Source organism: Somniosus microcephalus, chromosome 31, assembly GCF_052327205.1.
Source record: "Somniosus microcephalus isolate GS21.2 chromosome 31, FLI_Smic_1.0, whole genome shotgun sequence".
NCBI classification, from domain to species: Eukaryota; Metazoa; Chordata; class Chondrichthyes; order Squaliformes; family Somniosidae; genus Somniosus; species Somniosus microcephalus.
In genome coordinates, this window is record NC_141017.1 from 19,436,785 (window position 1) to 19,456,057 (window position 19,273).

A 19,273-nucleotide genomic window follows, 5' to 3' on the forward strand; every position below is an offset into this window, starting at 1 on the left:
TCCACTTGACCTACCTCATTCCCCAGAACCTTTGTCTTTTTGTATTTTTCCCCTGTTTCACTTTTTCTTGACTCCTAACATCCGTACTATCTTTGTCACTCTGACACCCAGAGCCCACAAAGTTCCCACTTGCTCCTTAGTTGTCCCAACCAACAGGTGAGCTTGTGTCAGGTATTGGAAAGTTCCCTACGAGTTCTCTCATTCTCCTGCAAATGGTTTGCCAAAACCAGTGGACGTCAAGCACCTGTGATGAGTGAGACTCAGCTGTTCAGAGATTTCCTACATTTCTTCTCTTATATTCCCAAACTGTAGGGATTAACCTAAGTCTCCTGATCTGGTTGTGTGGTTAAGTTTCTCTGAACACCAGCATTCCTCTGAGTCAGAACACACATTTAGGAAAAGTTCAATATGCCACTGTGAAAAGTTCACTGGCAGGGGGATGGGCACCAGGATGGGAGAGATGGAAAGCACTGAAGTAAGAAATAGTAAGGTATTAGATGGGGTCAGACTAAGAGAAAACACCGGATGGTCTAAGATGGGTTTACAGTGTATATATGTGAACGCATGAAGCATAGTAAACAAGGTAAGTGAGCAGGCGTAAATAGCCACATGGGAATATGATGTTGTGGCAATAACGGAGACCTGGCTCAAAAAAGGGCAGGATTGGGTATTAAATATTCCTGGATATAAGGGGCTAGATTTTCAGTTGCTTGCGCCAGCAGTTGGCGCCTTAAGAGAAGTGATTTTCGGGCGCTATGCGTGTAGCGCCCGGGCGCAGCGCAGTTTGCGCCCCGCCCCAAATTAAGTTGCCCGTTAGCGCCGGCGCAAAGTTTAGCGGCCGCCCGGATGCGCGCGCAGAAAATGACGTCACAGCCTCGTGCAACGCCCTTTGGCCGCCCCGAATCCAAACTTCAGTCGGACCGCCCCATTGTGCGGCTGGCGTCCAGAGCGTTTGTAAAATGGAACGCAACACACCCTGGGCAGCGCAAATTAAAGGGCACTCCTCCTGCACTATAAACGGCAGTCTGCATGTGTTGTGTGGAAGGATCCAGTATGTTGTTGTGAACGGTGTATCATCATCATCATCATCATCACCTCCTCCTCCTCCTCCTCCTCCTCCTCCCCCCCGCTCTGGACCGCCGGCTGAGCGCCTAACGATAGTAGTGGAACGCCTCCGTTAGCGCTCCACCAACCTCTTAGGGCGAAGCCACTGAATTACCGGCAACGGGGCGCTACTTTGGGGCGGGCGCTAAGGTTAGCGCCCCAAAACTGTCTATACTGAAAATCTAGCCCAAGGTGTTCAGGAAAGATAGGGATGGAAGATAGGAGGTGGTGTGGCAGTATTGGTTAAGGAGAATGTTACAGTGCTGGAGAGAGAGGATGTCCTGGAGGGGTCAAGGACAGAATCTATATGGCTAGAGTTAAGAAATAATAGAGGTGCCATTTCACTACTAGGTGTATTCTATAGACCACCAACTAGTGGGAAAGATATGGAGGAGCAAGTTTGCAGAGAAATTACAGAGAGGTGCAAGAACTATAGAGTAGTGATAATGGGGGACTTCAACTATCCTAATATAGACTGGGATAGTAATAGTGTTCAGGGCAGAGAGGGCGAAGAATTTCTGAAGTGTGTTCAGGAGAACTTTCTGGATCAGTATGTTTCCGGCCCAATGAGGAAGGAGGCATTGCTGGACCTGGTTCTGGGGAATGAGGTAGGTCAAGTGGAGCAAGTGTCAGCAGGTGAACATTTAGGGAACAGTGATCGTAGTATCATAAGGTTTAGATTAGCTATGGAAAAGGACAGGGAGCAATCTAGAGTAAAAATACTTAATTGGAGGAAGGCCAATTTCAGTGGGATGAGAACGGATCTGGCCCGGGTAAATTGGAATCAAAGATTGGCAGGCAAAACTGTAATGGAACAATGGGCTGCCTTTAAAGAGAAAATAGTTCAGGCACAGTCGAGGTACATTCCCACTAGGGGGAAAGGTAGAGCAACTATCAGGGCAGTTGAGGCCAATTCATTAAATATATTCAAGAAGGAGTTGGATATATTCCTTAAGGCTAAAGGGATCAAGGGATATGGGGAGAAGGCAGGGACAGGGTACTGAATTTGGATGATCAGCAATGATCTCATTAAATGGTGGAGCAGGCTCGAGGGGCCGAATGGCCTCCTCCTGCTCCTATCTTTTATGTTTTTATGTTTCTAAATAAAGTCAGTGCTCCCTAGATGACGAAAGAGATAGAGAGTAAGATGAAGGAGAAAAAGAGCACCTATGACATCATGCCCGTCTTTTATTGATTGACCTCAAGCCCACCTGCTCGGCATATCCCTCAATCTCTGTTCTCCAGAAATTTCTCCTGAACCCATTTCTACTGTCTGCTTCATAGTCCTTCCCTAGTAACCTCTTCAACAACTCTATCATCTCTGAGGCGAAAAGGTTGCATCTGACTTTCCTTCCTAATCTCTGTGTCCCCTGGTACTCGAACCATCAAAGTGAACAAGTTACCTGGATCAGCTTTGTCAAATGCCGTCATCATCTTGATCACTTCGATAACATAACCTTCAAATCTCCTCTTTCCTTATCTTCTGAACGGGTCGTTTACCTTACTGCCGTTTGTGGGACCTTGCTTTTTTGCCAAATGACGAAAGAACACTTTGTCGACATAACAAGCGGCATGGACTGCACTTCAAAGTAACATTGCACCTGAAGCACTTTGAAAGGTTTCTCAGCGATCACAACAAGACACCAGATAAATGCAAGTTCTTTCTTCTTCCTATTTCATTTTGCAAAGGAGTTCCAGTCTGCTCCAAACCATATTTACAGTAACTACAGTGAGGTCCTTGGATGGACTGTGCGAGCCAAGCTTTTTGCAGTGACAATGGCCAATGGCATGAACGATCGCAAAATACTGCGGATGCTGAAAATCCAAAATAACAACAGAAAACGCTGGAAAAACTCAGCAGGCCAGGCAACATCCGTGGAGAGAGAAATAGAGTCAATGGTTCAGGTCGAAACCCTTCGTCAGGACTGAGAAAAAACACAGGAAATGGAACAGATTAAAAGGCCAGTTTGGGGGCTGGGAAATGGGGATGAGAGAACAAAAGAGAAGTGAAGAGACATTAAGAGGTATTCAAAACCAGACGAGATGGTGATCGGACTAGTGGAGACAAAGACGGCTCTAGATTAGGTGTGAAATGCGCTGGCAGAATGGGAGACAGCTGCCATGTGGGAGAGAGAAAAAGGGGGAAGGGCACAAACCAAAGGTGTGGATAAAAAATATATGTAAAAATGTAATAGGGGCCGAGGTTATGATCTGAAATTGTTGAACTCGATATTGAGTCCGGAAGGCTGTAAAGTGCCTAATCGGAAGATGAGGTGCTGTTCCTCGAGCTAACGCTGAGCTTCCGTGGAACAATGCAAGAGGCCGAGTACAGTGAGGTCAGAGTGGGAATGGGGCGGTGAATTAAAATGACAGGCGACTGGAAGCTTGGGGTCACCCTTACGGACTGAACGGAGGTGTTCCACAAAGCGGTCACCCACTCTACGTTTGGCCTCCCCAATGTAGAGGAGACCACATCATGAGCAGCGAATACAGTATACTAGATTGCAAGAAGTACAAGTAAATCGCTGTTTCACCTGGAAGGGGTGTTTGGGGCCCTGGACAGTGGGAAGCGGGGAGGTATAAGGGCAGGTGTTGCCTCTCCTGCGCTTACACGGGAAGGTGCCGGGCGAAGGGGAAGGGGTGCTGGGGGTGATAGAGGAGTGGACTAGGGTGTCTTGGAGGGAGCGGTCCCTACGGAATGCTGAAAGGGGAGGGGAGGGGAAAATGTGTTTGGTGGTGGGATCACGTTGGAGGTGGCGGAAATGGCGGAGGATGATCCGTTGAATGTGGAGGCTGGTGGGGTGAAAGGTGAGGACAAGGGGAACCCTATCGTGGTTCCGGGAGGGAGGGGCAGGGGTGAGGGCGAAAGTGCAGGAGATAGAACGGACACGGTCGAGGGCCATGTCAACCACGGTAGAGGGGAATCCTCAGTTGAGGAAAAAGGAAGACATGTCGGAAGCACTGGTGTGGAAGGTGGCATCATTGGAGCAGATGCGGCGGAGACGGAGAAACTGGGAGAATGGAATAGAGTCCTTACAGGAGGCGGAGTGGGAGGAAGTGTAGTCCAGGTATCTGTGGGAGTCAGTGAATGGCATGAAGTCTGATTTCCATTTTCCTGTTATATGTAGGCAGTTATCTTCCAGGATGTTTGTAGCATTAGTTTTATGGATTTAAAATCTAAACCGTTACAATGCTGACTTATTTCCCACAACCTCAAAACTCCTTAGCTCATTCAGACTTTCTTTCATCCCATAATCTTATTCACTTCAGCTTCACTTTTACTCTTTGCAACCTTGCACTATGGGCCTTGGCCCCCCTCTCCGAGCACACAAAGCTATCGCACACATTGGCGGATCAAACTGCACGGGGTTCAAACAGAAGGAATGATGAATGGAAGCAATGGAACCATCAACCACTGATCACAGAAGCGCAATCAGAGAGAAATGGACGTGATCTTACACCCATGAAGTTACGATTGGAGATCGTTGGCTCCGCTGTGAGATGTTGCTGGAGCTGGGCGGGCAGTGTAGTTCCATTTTCATCTCCTGCTCCCCAGCATTGTGAGCAGTGGGACCATCTCGGCACCCATAGCACCAAATGGAAGAGCCACTTGGCAGCTCCTGAGTGTCACCCAGTAGAAGCCAGGACCTCCAGGCAGTCTGAGACCCAACTGAGAATGGCCTTCAACCAAATCCTCACTTCGAATATAGTCCTCAACAAAACATTGGTGAGCATTGTTGGTCCTTCGAGCAGCTGAGAGGTGTTCTGTTGTATCACACTTGGCAATTCTAGAATTATCAAGCGTCTGATTTATTAAATCTCCCCCAAATAGTTCAAACGCAAAGGTTTCTAGGGGCCCTAATTGATCCGTTCCTTGTTACTCTTGTGATTACCCAATCCACATCCGGCCCACTAGCAGGCTCTCAAATATACTGGATGGATCACTAGCTGTCAGCACTTGCTAAGAAGACTAAGATGAGACTCTACAGAGGGGAACAAGGGGGCTGCAACACAATGTAGATAATAGATGATATTTACATGTCCATTTCATATTTATTACAGAAAATAATGAATGTTACCAAATTCCACCAGTATGTGGGGCAAATACAATATGTTATAATACAGTGGGGAGTTTCTACTGTCTCTGCAAGAAAGGATTCATCACATCATCGGGACTAACTAAGTTTACAGATGGTAATACAGGGTGTATAGGTAAGAACGTTACTAAGCCCTTTCAAAGCATGCTGTCCCTATGCTAAGCTCAGAGAGAGTTAGGCTATGTATTGCTGGGTACATCCTGGTGTAAATAGTTCTGCTCAACATACCCGGAACTATCTTGCCTGTTCACAAAAGGCATGGATTTGGATGGTCTCACTTCCATTTGCAGTAGAGACCAGTGGCAGCATAAAGCTAACCTCAAGTACGACTAATTGAATGATCTTTGCCGTCAACCCAGATCAATCAGAAAGGTTGAGCAGACTGGGCCTATACTCATTGGAGTTTAGAAGGAGTTTAGAAGAATGAAAGAGGATCTTATTGAAACATATAAGATTCTGAAGGGGCTTGATAGGGTAGATGCAGAGAGGATGTTTCCCCTCGTGGGGGAATCTAGAACTAGGGGGCATAATTTCAGAATAAGGGGGCACCCATTTAAATCAAAAATGAGGAGGAATTTCTTCTCTCAGAGGGTCGTGAATCTTTGGAATTCTCTTCCCCAGAGAGCTGTGGAGGCAGAGTCATTGAATATATTTAAGGTGGAGATAGACAGATTTTTGAACGATAAGGGAGTCAAGGGTTACGGGGAGCAGGCAGGGAAGTGGAGTTGAGGCCAAGATCAGATCAGCCATTATCTTATTGAATGGTGGAGCAGGCTCGAGGGGCCGAATGGCCGACTCCTGCTCCTACGTCTTATGTTCTTATGTTCTTATGTATGTTAAGAAGGGGAATTGCAATGTTACCATTGGCAAGGTTGCGGATGAGGCAACATGTCTGAAGAACGTCGGGGGAGCTCAGAGTATGCTTGACACTGGCACTGAATACAAATTCAAAGGTGGAGAAACAGCGCCACACTACCCGTCATGAGCAAAGCATGCAGCAACAGTAAAACAACAACTTGCATTTATATAACACCTTTAATGTAGTAAAACGTCCCAAGGCGCTCCACAGAAGCGTTATCAGACTAAAGTTTGACACCGAGCCACATAATGGGATATTAGGGCAGGTGACCAAAAGCTGGGACACAGAGGTAGTTTTTAAGAAGCGTCTTAAACGAGAAAGGAGAGGCAGAGAGGCAGAGAGGTTTGGGGAGGGAATTCCAGAGCTTAGGGCCTTGGCAGCCGACGGCATGGCTGCCAATGGTGGAGCGATTAAAATCGGGGATGTGCAGGAGGCCAAACTAGGAGGAATGCAGATATCTCGGAGGGTTGTAGGGCTGGAGGAGGTTACAGAGATAGGGAGGGGGCGCGGCCATGGAGGGATTAGAAAACAAGGATGGGAATTTTAAAATGAAGGCATTCCCGGACCGGGAGCCAATGTAGGTCAGCGAGCACAAGAGTGATGGGCGGACGAGACTTGGTGCGAGTTAGGATTCAGGCAGCAGAGTTTGGGGTGAGCTTAGGGGAGGGTGCAAGGTGAGAGGCAGGGCAAGAGAGCATTGGAATGGTCAAGTCTGGATGTGACAAAGGCCTGGATGTGGGTTTCAGCAGCAGATGAGCTGAGGCAGGGACGGAGACGGGTGATGTGACGGAGTTAGAAGAAAGTGGTCTTGTTCGAGTGTTTTAAATCTCCATACCTCAATTCAAAGGCACCAGCTAGATTCATATAATTAATAAAGGAGGTGGAGATGGATCCCAGTGTAGTTTACATTGGAGATAATGAGAGTGTTGGCTCTATGTTTCTATATTCAAGAAGAAGTTAGATATATTTCTTAAGGCTAAAGGAATCAAGGGATATGGGGAGAAAGCAGGGACAGGATACTGAGTTTAGATGATCAGCCATGATCTCATTAAATGGCGGAGCAGGCTCGAGGGGCCGAATGGCCTACTCCTGCTCCTATCTTCTATGTCTATGTTTCTAACAGGTTTAGCATTGGGAAGCTGTTGTCCCAGTAGCTCAGCTGGTTAGGCCAGTTTGTGCTGGTTTTTTTCCTGATCTCAGCCAACAGGGTTAGACACGGGCCAAAGTCCCTGCCCCCGATTCCGATCCACTGACCCCTGTTGGAAGTTTGCATCTCGAAGTATCAGCTGGGGACAGGGTTGGCCTTGTCAGTGAGGCCATATTGCCTGTCTAGGCACCGACATCAAGAATGACCACTTGGATGAGATAATGGAGGGCGTCTGGATCCCGCGGAACTAAATTCAGGAAGAATCTGCTCACCGACAAGAAGAGGAGAGTAAAACGAGAAAATCGACGGAAAATGAAGCGAGATTACCTCGTGTCACTCTTGTACTGACTTGGCTGGTTAGATGATAAATTTGTAACTAAAAAATAATCGATGACAAATTCTTCTGCTCTGTTTCAATCTCTCTTTTGTATGGTAACCCTTTACATCCAACACTGGCTTCACAGATCTTAAGTAAATGTTATAGTTGAGTGCTCTTGAAGAGTAAGATTCTTAATATTCATCCGTTGGTACATTCTGAAGCCATTTACGATTGTCAACATGTTGTTGTGGAGAAAGGAAAGACTGATAATTCTGTTTGCTTTGCTTTGAGTTAGGACTGCCAACTGGCCAGTTTCCGTGGTAACATGCCCAGTAACATGCATGGGCCTTGTCTGCTTCTCATGTTTGCTTTGTTGCCCTCCAGCGGATGGAAGGATAATTGGAACTCAGTGGGTTTCTAATCTTTTCAGTTTCAAGCCAAGCGCCTTGCCAAATGAGTTAACACAGCTGTAGAGTTACAAAGAGAATTGTAATTTGAGGATTTATTAGATGATTAGGTGTTGACTGGCCTAAATTTGCTTGTAATCTGTGCAGAAATTATGGATCATCCAGCCGGAGATGGAGATCGGTTCTGAATGAGATGTTGGCTCAAGGTGATGAATGAATGTGCTTGTTGATAATTAGGTGGTCCTGTGCTGGTTATGCACCTCGTGCAGGAGATAGGGAGTCCTTGAGTTAATTTGATGAAATTTGGCGCTTACGTACGTGTTGCTCCAGTCAATGGTGATGTAAAGGCTGATGCTTCTAATAATGAGTGAGATAGCTTTGGTCTGCTTTTGTGGTCAGGAACTTGCGATTTTCTGACCCGATCTAAATCTCTTGTTATTGTCCAGGTGCCGTTGGGTGGATGGTATCCACGTGGCCATTGAAGCATCTGTGTAGCATTCCATCATAGTCATCACAAGAGGAATGCACTCTATGGACATCTAGTTGGTCCAGGGCCACAGTCAAAGAGCTCTGTATTGTGAATATTGCTGTTAGTTGAAATAACGAGTTGTGCTGATGATACCCCACTCTCTAAAGGAGTACTACAATTCTTTTTTTTTATTATTGTTTATTGGATGTTCCCATCCCTAGTTAACCTCCCTGAGGCATTATGAGTCAACCCTGTAGTGTGGGACTGAAGTTACATCCACCAGTTAGGGATGGCGGGTTCCCTTTCCCGAAGGGCATTAAAGAACCAGTCGGGTTTTTGTGACAATCCATTTTCTGGTGCCAGCCCACATTTATTGAATTCAATTTCACAACTTGCCATGATTGGGACTTGACCCCTGTGTTGCTAGTTCGGTACCATAACTACGAGGCCACTGCCATTACGCCACTGTACTTAGCTATAGTAAACTAGAATTAGACACATCATTCCCACTGTCCCATGACTTCTCCATCACGTTCTTCCAGTCCAAATTAGTTGAAGTGACTCATGGTAAAGTCAATACTGATGGTCAAGGGTTTGAAATTAGAGAACCAATGCTTAACATTTTCATATGACGTTCCTCTGTCTGGCATTTTAATGTAGACATTAACCCATGAAAATGATGGACTGAGGAATGTCACGTAAACATATGAAGTGTTGATGTGTTAATATCAACAAGCGTAGTTTCTAACCTCTAGATGATTTTGAAAGGCTAAGATTTCCAGAGGACGAGGGAATGGGAGGAAAAATTAATGTAAAATAAATTCAATTCCATGGAAAAGGAATATTTGTGCTGATTGACAAACCCAGATGAAGCTCCACAGTGCAGGACATGCTGAGGTTGACGGGAGTTGGAAAGACGATGCGGTGACGGGGTAGTAGTGATCATGCAGTGCTCGGTATGAGTTTCACAGCCTACAGATTGCAGGAGAAAGGGAGAAACCAAGGGGTTAAGGAGTAATATAACACAATGAAAACACTCCTGGCACCCAATGGTGCACGTAATTCATGTTGAGAAATACTGATTTTTCAGGGCGATTTCACAGTTAACAGATTTGCTACTAATAATCTAAGTGGTCTTTAGACCCTTATCTGTCCCGCTAAACCATTCCAACTGAAAGCAATTCATTAACCTTCATAACCCGTGGTGACATCAGAACAATGTGTGAACCAGCACAAGTTATATACCTCTGTGTTCAATATGATGATCACTAGTGGGACTGTCTTACACTGTATGAACCTGCTGTCAAGTCCCAGGTTTTATTCCTGGTCTGTGCTGAGTTAGTTGATCTCAGTCAGGGTAGCAGTAGGAACACTGCAATTAGCCTCAATAACCCTGAGACAGGGAGGGAACATCAGCCATGTTTTGTACTTCTGATGCCTCTCTAGCGACCCCTACTAGACAGTACCAGCGCGTGGATGCTGCGTGAGGACAGGATTGGCCTCTGGCCTCCTACGACCCCATAGTCAAATAGCCTGTTGACACTCACTGGCTAAGCTCACACATGACGGATTGTCAGTTGGCTGGGGTACTAGGGCAGACAATGTCTTTGGGGAAGGAAGAGGAGAAAAAAATTGGCCTGAAGAGGATCCGTTCTCCATGTTGTTGGTATCTCCTCCCATCACCGCTACGGTGCTGGATGGTGTTAAGCTCCCTGAGATTCAGAAGCTAGAGCTGGACTGAGAGGTGGTCAGTAGGGTGAAGTGCTCAGGGCAAATTGTAAGTATCTTTTTCATTCCAGATATCAACGAGTGTCAGTCAAACCCATGCGGCCCCAATGCAAGCTGCATCAACCTAGCCGGGTCTTTCAACTGCGCCTGTGGCAACGGATTTGTCTCAAACACTGGGAAATCTATATTTAAAGATAAAACAAAGACTCAGTGCCAAGGTAAAGACTATTCTGCTACAGGAGCGACATCCAAAACATTCACCTGTCTTTCAGTAAATGCACAAAGTGGCACAGTGTGCAGAGCACACACAAAGGATTGAATAGATTGCCTGGGGAACACTGGACCATGATTGATAATTTTTAAAAAATTGCCCTATCAATCAAAGGAAAAATGGGGAAAGAGCGGGGTTAGTGGGACTAATTGGAGAGCGCTTTCAAAGAGCCGGCACAGGCACGATGGGCCGAATGGCCTCCTTCTGTGCTGTAACATTCTATGATTCTGTGATCAATTGACCTATGTAGAAAAGTACCAATCATACTGGGAGAAAACTGAAATGGAACTTGATAGGTTGAAGAATATAGAAGGTCATTAGAAGACATGAACCCAAGGGATAAGAGAACTTGTCAGTCATTGTTAGAAAAAATGGTAAATTATGAATTTTCTGGCACCACAGAGAGACTTAGGGATTGGATTTTCTTCGCATTCAGAGTGAGCAGAAGGAACAAGGATGTCTTGCTGCAGTTGTACAGGGCCTTGGTGAGACCACATCTTGAGTATTGTGTGCAGTTTTGGTCGCCTTATCTGAGGAAGGATGTTCTTGCCATGGAGGGAGTTCAGTGAAGATTCACCAGGCTGATACCTGGGATAGCAGGAATGACGTATGAGGAGAGATTGGGTCGATTGGGCTTATACTCACTGGAGTTTAGAAGAATGAGAGGGGATCTCATTGAAACTTATAAAATTCTGACAGGACTGGACAGGCTAGATGCAGGAAGGATGTTCCCGATGGTCGGGGAGTCCAGAACCAGGGGTCACAGTCTAAGGATGAAGGGTAGGCCATTTAGGACAGAAATGAGGAGGAATTTCTTCACCCAGAGAGTGGTGAACCTGTGGAATTCTCTACCACAGAAGGCAGTAGAGGCCAATTCATTAAATACATTCCAGAAGGAGTTGGATATATTTCTTAAGGTTAAAGAGATCAAGGCATATGGGGAGAAAGCAGGGACCGGGTACTGAATTTGGATGATCAGCCATGATCGCATTGAATGGCGGAGCAGGCTCGAGGGGCCGAATGGCCTACTCCTGCTCCTATCTTCTATGTTTCTATGTTTCTATGAATGTGTGGACAATCTGAAGTCACACCCACCAGTGATGCCTCCCCCCACAATCTGCTGACTCTCACTGTCTAGCCTCACCCAGGAGGAACGGACAGTTGGATGAGAGGTTGGATAGCCCCCAATGGGAGTCATCGCCTTCAGGAGGGGAGAAACATTGACCCAGAAAGGACCTACTGCCCATGTTGTTGGTATCTGCTCCCAGCACGTCACTTGCTACACACTGCTGAACGGTGTTGACGTTCTCTGAGTTTCACTTCTCCAGATGTTGAGCCATGACACAGGGAGGTAAATGTCGCAGGAACCCCACTTCAAACAGAAGTTAGAGCCGGACTGAGAGATGATCAGTACATGAAGGCATTCAGGGAGATTATAAGATTGTTTTTTACTCCAGATATTAACGAGTGTGAGGCAGACCCCTGTGGCTCGAACGCAACATGCACCAACAGATTCGGAAGTTTCGACTGCACCTGCGATGAAGGATTTGTCTCAACCACTGGAGCACGTACCTTCTCCGATAAAACACAGACTCAGTGCCGAGGTAAAGACTATTCTGCTGCAGGAGCTGCATCTAAAACATTCACCTGTCTTTCAGTAAATGCTCAAAGTGACACAGGGTGCAGAGCACACACAAAGGGTTGAATAGATTGCCAGGGGAACACTGGATCATGATTGATAATAAAAATTGCCCTTTCAATCAACGGATAAATTGGCAGGGCTATGGGGAAAGAGTGGTGGATAGCTCTTTCAAAGAGCCGGCACAGGCATAAAGGGCCGAATGGCCTCCTTCGGTATTATAAGATTTGATGATGAGTTGACCTATGTAGAAAAGCACCTTTCACACTGGAAGAAAGCTAAAATGGAAAAAGATGGGTTGTAGGATATAGGAGGTCATTAGAAGGCACGAACCCAAGGGATAGATTAACTCGTTAGGTATTGTTAACAGAATACAGTAAATGGTAAATTATGAATTTGTTTGCACCTCAGAAACACTTAAGGATTGGCAATTTTCCCTGGATACTGGATAGTTCAGGCGCTAAAGAGCCTCCGAGGTGGCCAAAGTTGAAACGCTGGTTTAGCCCGCGTTTAGCGCAAGCCACCATCTTGGTAAAGGAGTTGAAGCCTGCACTGGGAATGGCCGTCCGGAGGATAGTTAAACAGCTGATTGCCACTTCCATTGCCTGCTAGCATCCATTAAGGAGGCTGCACAGCGTTTTGGTGGCTAGCGCTTGACTGAGTGCCCTCTCCGAACAGCGACCAGCTGATCGGGAGCAAGCATGGAGTTGCTAAGGATTTTGGCCTAGAAATTGGGTATAGCCCCGCCAGCACGTTTGCGCTGAAAATTTTGCGCCCGCCGCGGAGCCAGTTGTGCCCGCCCCATATTCACTTTCAGCGCCCCAAAGCGGAACCGGGCGCTGGTACAGGGTGTGTCCGCCCTGCTTGGGGCGCTGAAAGTGAATTTCAGCGCTCCCGGTCCCGCTGCACCACCCGATGCGGTGCGGCAGGCTGCTGTACTGCAGGCCTCCCCCTTCTCTTAAGGGGGAGGTGCCTGCAACGGCCGGAGCCCCGATTGCAAGTGCCGGCAAAAGAGCCCGGCACAACGGAGAAGTGCCGGGCTCCACGGAAACCAGCCGGCAATGCCGCGGGGGGGGGGTGGAGGAGGCCGGGGAAGGAGGTGCGGGCAGGCGGCCGCCAAAAAAGCGGCCGCCCCGCACCTCCACCTTAACTTGCGCCGCTAAGGCTGCAGTAAGGACCCGGTCTCCCGATGTTGTTAGCGCCCGCCACGGAAGAGGCGGCCGCTACTGAAGATGGGGATCGGCGTGGTTTCGGGCGGTACCGGGGCACTGCGCACACCGATGACGTCATCGGTGCCGGCGCAGCGCTACCGGCTAACGCCGATGTTAGGGCCCACCTAATTTCGGGCGCGACGCAACTTCCGGCGCAACCCACTCTTTCGCCCCTAATTGGGCGCAAACGCAACTGAATTTCTAGGCCAAATTGAGCGCTATCTAAAGGTATATCGCCTTTTACTGTTAACTTGCTGCTGGGGTTAGAAACATATCGGGAGGCTTTCTGGGGCACTTTGTCAAGACTTTCACCAACACTCTATCAACATTTATTCTGGAAATTCTCTGAGGACTTCACCTAAAAAGAGTGGGTGCTGTGCTACTCCACCTCATTGGACAGCTCATAGGAGTCACCAGGGGAAAGGGAGGACGTGAGGCCATGCTGACCAGCACCATATTATTTTTTTATTCGTTTATGGGATGTGGGCATCGCTGGCAAGGCCAGCATTTATTGCCCATCCCTAATTGCCCTTGAGAAGGTGGTAGTGAGCCGCCTTCTTGAACCACTGCAGTCCATGTGGTGAAGGTGCTCCCACAGTGCTGTTAGGGAGGGAGTTCCAGGATTTTGACCCAGCGACGATGAAGGATCAGCGATATACTTCTAAGTCAGGATGATGTGTGACTTGGAGGGGAACTTGGAGGTGGTGGTGTTTCCATGCACCTGCTGCCCTTGTCCTTCTAGGTGGAAGAGGTCGCGGGTTTGGGAGGTGCTGCCGAAGAAGCCTTGGCGAGTTGCTGCAGTGCATCTTGTAGATGGTGCTCACTGCAGCCACGGTACACCGGTGGTAGAGGGAGTGAATGTTTAAGGTGGTGGATGGGGTGCCAATCAAGCGGGCTGCTTTGTCCTGGATGGTGTCGAGCTTCTTGAGTGTTGTTGGAGCTGCACTCATCCAGGCAAGTGGAGAGTATTCCATCACACTCCTGACTTGTGCCTTGTAGATGGTGGAAAGGCTTTGGGGAGTCAGGAGGTGAGACACTCACCGCAGAATACCCAGCCTCTGACCTGCTTTTGTTGCCACAGTATTTATGAGGCTGGTCCAGTTAAGTTTCTGGTCAATGGTGACCCTCAGGATGTTGATGGTGGGGGACTCGGCGATGGTAATGCTATTGAATGTCAAGGGGCGGTGGTTAGACTCTCGTTTGTAGGAGATAGTCATTGCCTGGCACTTCTGTGGCGCGAATGTTACCTGATACTTATCAGCCCAAGCCTGAATGTCATCCAGGCCTTGTTGCATACGGGCATGGACTGCTTCATTATCTGAGGAGCAGTGAATGGCACTGAACATTGTGCAGTCACCAGGGAACATCCCCATTTCTGACCTTATGTTGGAGGGAAGGTCATTGATGAAGCAGCTGAAGATAGTTGGGCCTAGGAGACTGCCTTGAGGAACTCCTGCAGTGATGTCCTGGGGCTGTGATGCTTGACTTTCAATCACCACAACCATCTTCCTTTGTGCTAGATATGACTCCAGCCAGTGGAGAGTTTCCCCCCCGATTCCCATTAACTTTAGTTTTACTAGGGCTCCTTCATGCTACACTCAGTCAAATGCTGCCTTGATGTCAAGGGCAGTCACTCTCACCTCACCTCTTGAATTCAGCTCCTTTGTCCATGTTTGGACCAAGGCTGTAATGAGGTCAGGAGCCGAGTGGTCTTTGCGGAACCCAAACTGGGCATCAGTGAGCAGGTTATTGGTGAGTAAGTGCCGCTTGATAGCACTGTCAATGACCCCTTCCATCACTTTGCTGATAATTGATAGTAGACTGATGGGGCGATAATTGGCAGGATTGGATTTGACCTGCTTTTTGTGGACAGGACATACCCGGGCAGTTTTTCACATTGTCGGATAGATGCCAGTGTTGTAGCTGTACTGGAACAGCTTGGCTAGAGGCGCGGCTAGTTCTGGAGCACAAGTCTTCAGCACGATAGCCAGGATGTTGTCGGGGCCCACAGCCTTTGCTGTATCCAGTGCACTCAGCCGTTTCTTGATATCACGTGGGGTGAATCAAATTGGCTGAAGACTGGCTTCTGTGATGGTGGGGACCTCGGGAGGAGGCCAAAATGGATCATCCACTCGGCAATTCTGGCTGAAGATGGTTGCAAAAGCTTCAGCCTTGTCTTTTGCACTCACATGCCGGGCTCCACCATCATTGAGGATGGAGATATTCATAGAGCCACCTCCTCCTGTTAGTTGTTTAATGGTCCACCACCATTAACGACTGGATGTGGCAGGACTGCAGAGCTCTGACCTGATTCGTTGATTGTGGGATCGCTTATCCCAGTCTATAGCATACTGCTTCCGCTTTTTAGCATGCATGTAGTCCTGCGTTGCAGCTTCCCCAGGTTGGCACCTCATTTTTAGGTACGCCTGGTGCTGCTCCTGGCATGCTCTTCTACACTCCTTATTGAATCAGGGTTGGTCCCCTGACTTGATGGTAATGGTAGAGTGAGGGATATGCCGGGCCATGAGGTTACAGATTGTGGTGGAATACAATTCTGCTGCCCCACAGTACCTCAGGGATGTCCCGTTTTGAGCTGCTAGATCAGTTCTGGTGGTAGTGCCACACAACACGATGGAGGGTGTTCTCAGTGTGAAGAGGGACTTCGTCTCCACAATGACTGTGCGGTGATCACTGCTACCAACACTGTCATGAACAGTTGCATCTGCGACAGGTAGATTGGTGAGGACGAGGTCAATTATGTTTTTCCCTCGTGTTGGCCCAGGCCCAGACTCGCAGGTATGACCTTCAGGCCTCGGTCAGCTCAGTCAGTAGTGGTGCTGTCGAAGCACTCTTGGTGATGGACATTGAAGTCCCCCCACCCAGAGTACATTCTGTGCCCTTGCTACTCTCAGTGCTTCTTCCAAGTGGTGTTCAACATGGCGGAGTACTGATTCATCATCTGAGGGAGGGCGGTAGGGGGTAATCAGCAGGAGGTTTCCTTGCCCATGCTTAACCTGAAGCCATGAGACTTCATGGGTCCAGAGTCAATGTTAAGTACTTCCAGGACCACTCCTACCCGACTGTATACCACTGTGCCACCACCCCCGGTGGGTCTGTCCGGCCGGTGGGACAGGACATATCCAGAGATGGTGATGGAGGAGTTTGGGACATTGGCTGAAAGGTACGAGTCTGTCTATGTCAGGCTGTTGCATGACTAGTTTGTGGGACAGCTCTCCCAATTTTGGCACAAGTCCCCAGATGTTGGTGAGGAGGACTTTGCAGGGTCGACTGGGCTGGGTGTGCCATTGCCGTGTCCGTAGCCGGTGCCGAGGTGGATGACCGGTTTCATTTTTATTATTTTGATTCGTAGCTTGTTAGGCCATTTCAGAGGGCAGTTAAGAGTCACATATAGGCCAGACCAGGTAAGGACAGCAGATTTCCTTCTCTGAAGAATGTTAGTGAATCAGATGGGTTTTTATGACAATCCGATAGTTTCATTAATGATTCTAGATTTTTTTTTAAATTCTAGTTTGATTTAATTAACTGAACTTAAATTCCCCAGCTGCCGTGGTGGGAGTTGAACTCTCGTCTCTGGATTACTAGCCCAGTGACAATACCACTATGCTACCAGCACCAACTGCTGCAGGAGAAAGGGACAGGGAGGGCGAGGTCGACTCCTTCCCCAACCCCCCGGTGGTACAGGACATCCATCCTCCTCTGGACCTCCTTCACCAGGACCTCCAGTGCCGTGTCCGAGAACCTGGGCGGCCCTCTCACTCGGTCCCTGAGCCATCCTTCTAGGTTGGATTCTCTCCCAGCCAGCCCACTCCACACATTCAGTGGAAGAGGGTGAGCGCAGGCTGGATGTACAGCTCCAGGCATATTGTGCCTAATCAGCACTTGATTGCTGAACCTGCAGTTGTCGGTTTCAGCGCCTGCAGGCACGTTTAACTCATGATGATCATAAATTAACCCGAAAATTGCATGCTAAATCCACACTTTCAAACAGGCACATCTTATTAGCAGAGCACCCATTTAGTGCCTGTTCTTGCCCTTTGGCCAAAATAACCCTTTCGATTGTCTTCACATACCGAGTTAATGGGTGGGCAATCTCGCTTCACACTCACCTGTGATGCCTCAACCCACAATCTGCTGACTCTCACTGTCTAGCCTCACCCAAGAGGAATGAACACTTGGCTGAGAGATTGGATGATGAACGCCTCGTAATAGAAACATAGAAAAATAGGAGCAGGAGTCGGCCATTCGGCCCTTCGAGCCTGCTCCACCATTCAGTATGATCATGGCTGATCATCTATCTCAATACCATATTCCCGCTCTCTCCCCATACCCCTTGATGCCTTTTGTGACTAGAAATCTATCTATCTCCTTCTTAAATATATTCAGTGACTTGGCCTCCACAGCCTTCTGTGGTAGAGAATTCCACAGGTTCACCACCCTCTGAGTGAAGAAATTTCTCCTCATCTCAGTCCTAAATGTCCTACCCCGTATCCTGAGACTGTGACCCCTCGTTCTAGACCCCCCCAGCCAGGGGAAACATCCTCCCTGCATCCAGTCTGTCTAGCCCTGTCAGAATTTTATATGTTTCAATGAGATTCCCTCTCATGCTTCTAAACTCTAGTGAATATGGGAGTCACCACCTTCAGGAGGGGAGAAACATTGGCCCAGAAAGGACCTACTGCCCATGTTGTTGGTATCTCCTCCCAGCACGTCACTTGCTGTACGGTGCTGAATAGTGTTGAAGTTCTCTGAGTTTGACTTCTCCAGAAATTGAGCCATGACACAGGGAGATAAATGTCGCAGGAACCCCACTTTAGGCAGAAGCCATAGCCGAACTGAGTGATGATCAGTACATGAAGGCGTTCAGGGAGATTATAAGATTGTTTTTTATTCCAGATATTGACGAGTGTGGCACAGACCCTTGTGGCTCGAATGCAACATGCACCAACACAGAGGGAGATTTCTATTGCACCTGTGATAGTGGATTTCAGTCAAGCACCGGAGAATCTACCTTTACCGATGAAACAGTAACTCAGTGCCAAGGTAAAGAAAGACTTTATTCTCTTTCGTAATGAAGCACAAAAAGAAAAAAAAAACTTGCATTTATACAGCGCATTTCACAACCTCCGGACGTCCCAAAGCGCTTTACAGCCAATGAAGAACTTTTGAACTGTAGTCACTGTTGTAAAGTAGGAAATGTGGCAGTCAATATATGCACAGCAAGCTCCCACAAACAGCAATGTGATAATGACCAGATCATCTGTTTTAATGATGTTGGTTGAGGGATAAATATTGACCAGGACACCGGGGAGAACTCCCCTGCTCTTCTTCAAAATGGTGCCATGGGATCTTTTACATCCACCTGAGAGAGTAGACGGGGCCTCGGTTTAACGTCTCTTCCAAAAGACGGCACCTCTGACAGTGCAGCACTCCCTCAGCACTGCACTGAAATGTCAGCCTAGATTTTGTGTTCAAGTCCCTGAAGTGGGACGATGAAGCCATAACCTGCTGAGTTAGAGGCGAGAGTGCTACCAACTGAACCACAGCTGGCACATCACAGCTTTGTTATTTGCCTACAAAACCAAGAGGAGAGAGTTAGCTGCTCGGTAACTGGGACCTCAGGAGGAAGCCGATATGGATCATCCACTCGGCACTTCTGGCTGAAGATGTTTGCAAACGCTTCAGCCTTGTCTTTTGCACTCATGTGCTGGGCCCCACCATCATTGAGGGTGGGGATATTCATGGAGCCTCCTCCTCTCATTAGTTGTCCAATGGTCCACCACCATTCACGACTGGATGTCGCAGGACTGCAGAGCTTTGATCTGATCTGTTGATTATGGGATCGCTTAGCTCTGTCTATAGCATGTTGCTTCTGCTTTTTAACATGCATGTAGTCCTGTGTTGCAGCTTCCCCAGGTTGGCACCTCATTTTTAGGTACGCCTGGTGCTGCTCCTGGCATGCTCTTCTACACTCCTTATTGAATCAGGGTTGGTCCCCTGGCTT

The 19,273-nt window shown here is 48.0% G+C and overlaps 1 protein-coding gene across 5 annotated transcripts in view; it reads left to right on the plus strand.

The window, feature by feature from the left end:
* LOC147097605 (adhesion G protein-coupled receptor E3-like) overlaps positions 1-19,273 on the plus strand; it is an 84,596-nt gene that overhangs the window by 21,995 nt on the left and 43,328 nt on the right. Inside the window, exons 4-7 of one of the 5 annotated variants that reach the window (XM_085971571.1) lie at positions 5,167-5,316; positions 10,202-10,348; positions 11,859-12,005; positions 18,166-18,312. In XM_085971571.1, coding sequence (XP_085827697.1) covers positions 5,167-5,316; positions 10,202-10,348; positions 11,859-12,005; positions 18,166-18,312 — 591 coding nt within the window. The remainder of the gene's footprint in view (positions 1-5,166; positions 5,317-10,201; positions 10,349-11,858; positions 12,006-18,165; positions 18,313-19,273) is intronic. The other 4 variants (XM_085971572.1, XM_085971573.1, XM_085971574.1 and 1 more) reach the window with 4 other exon arrangements.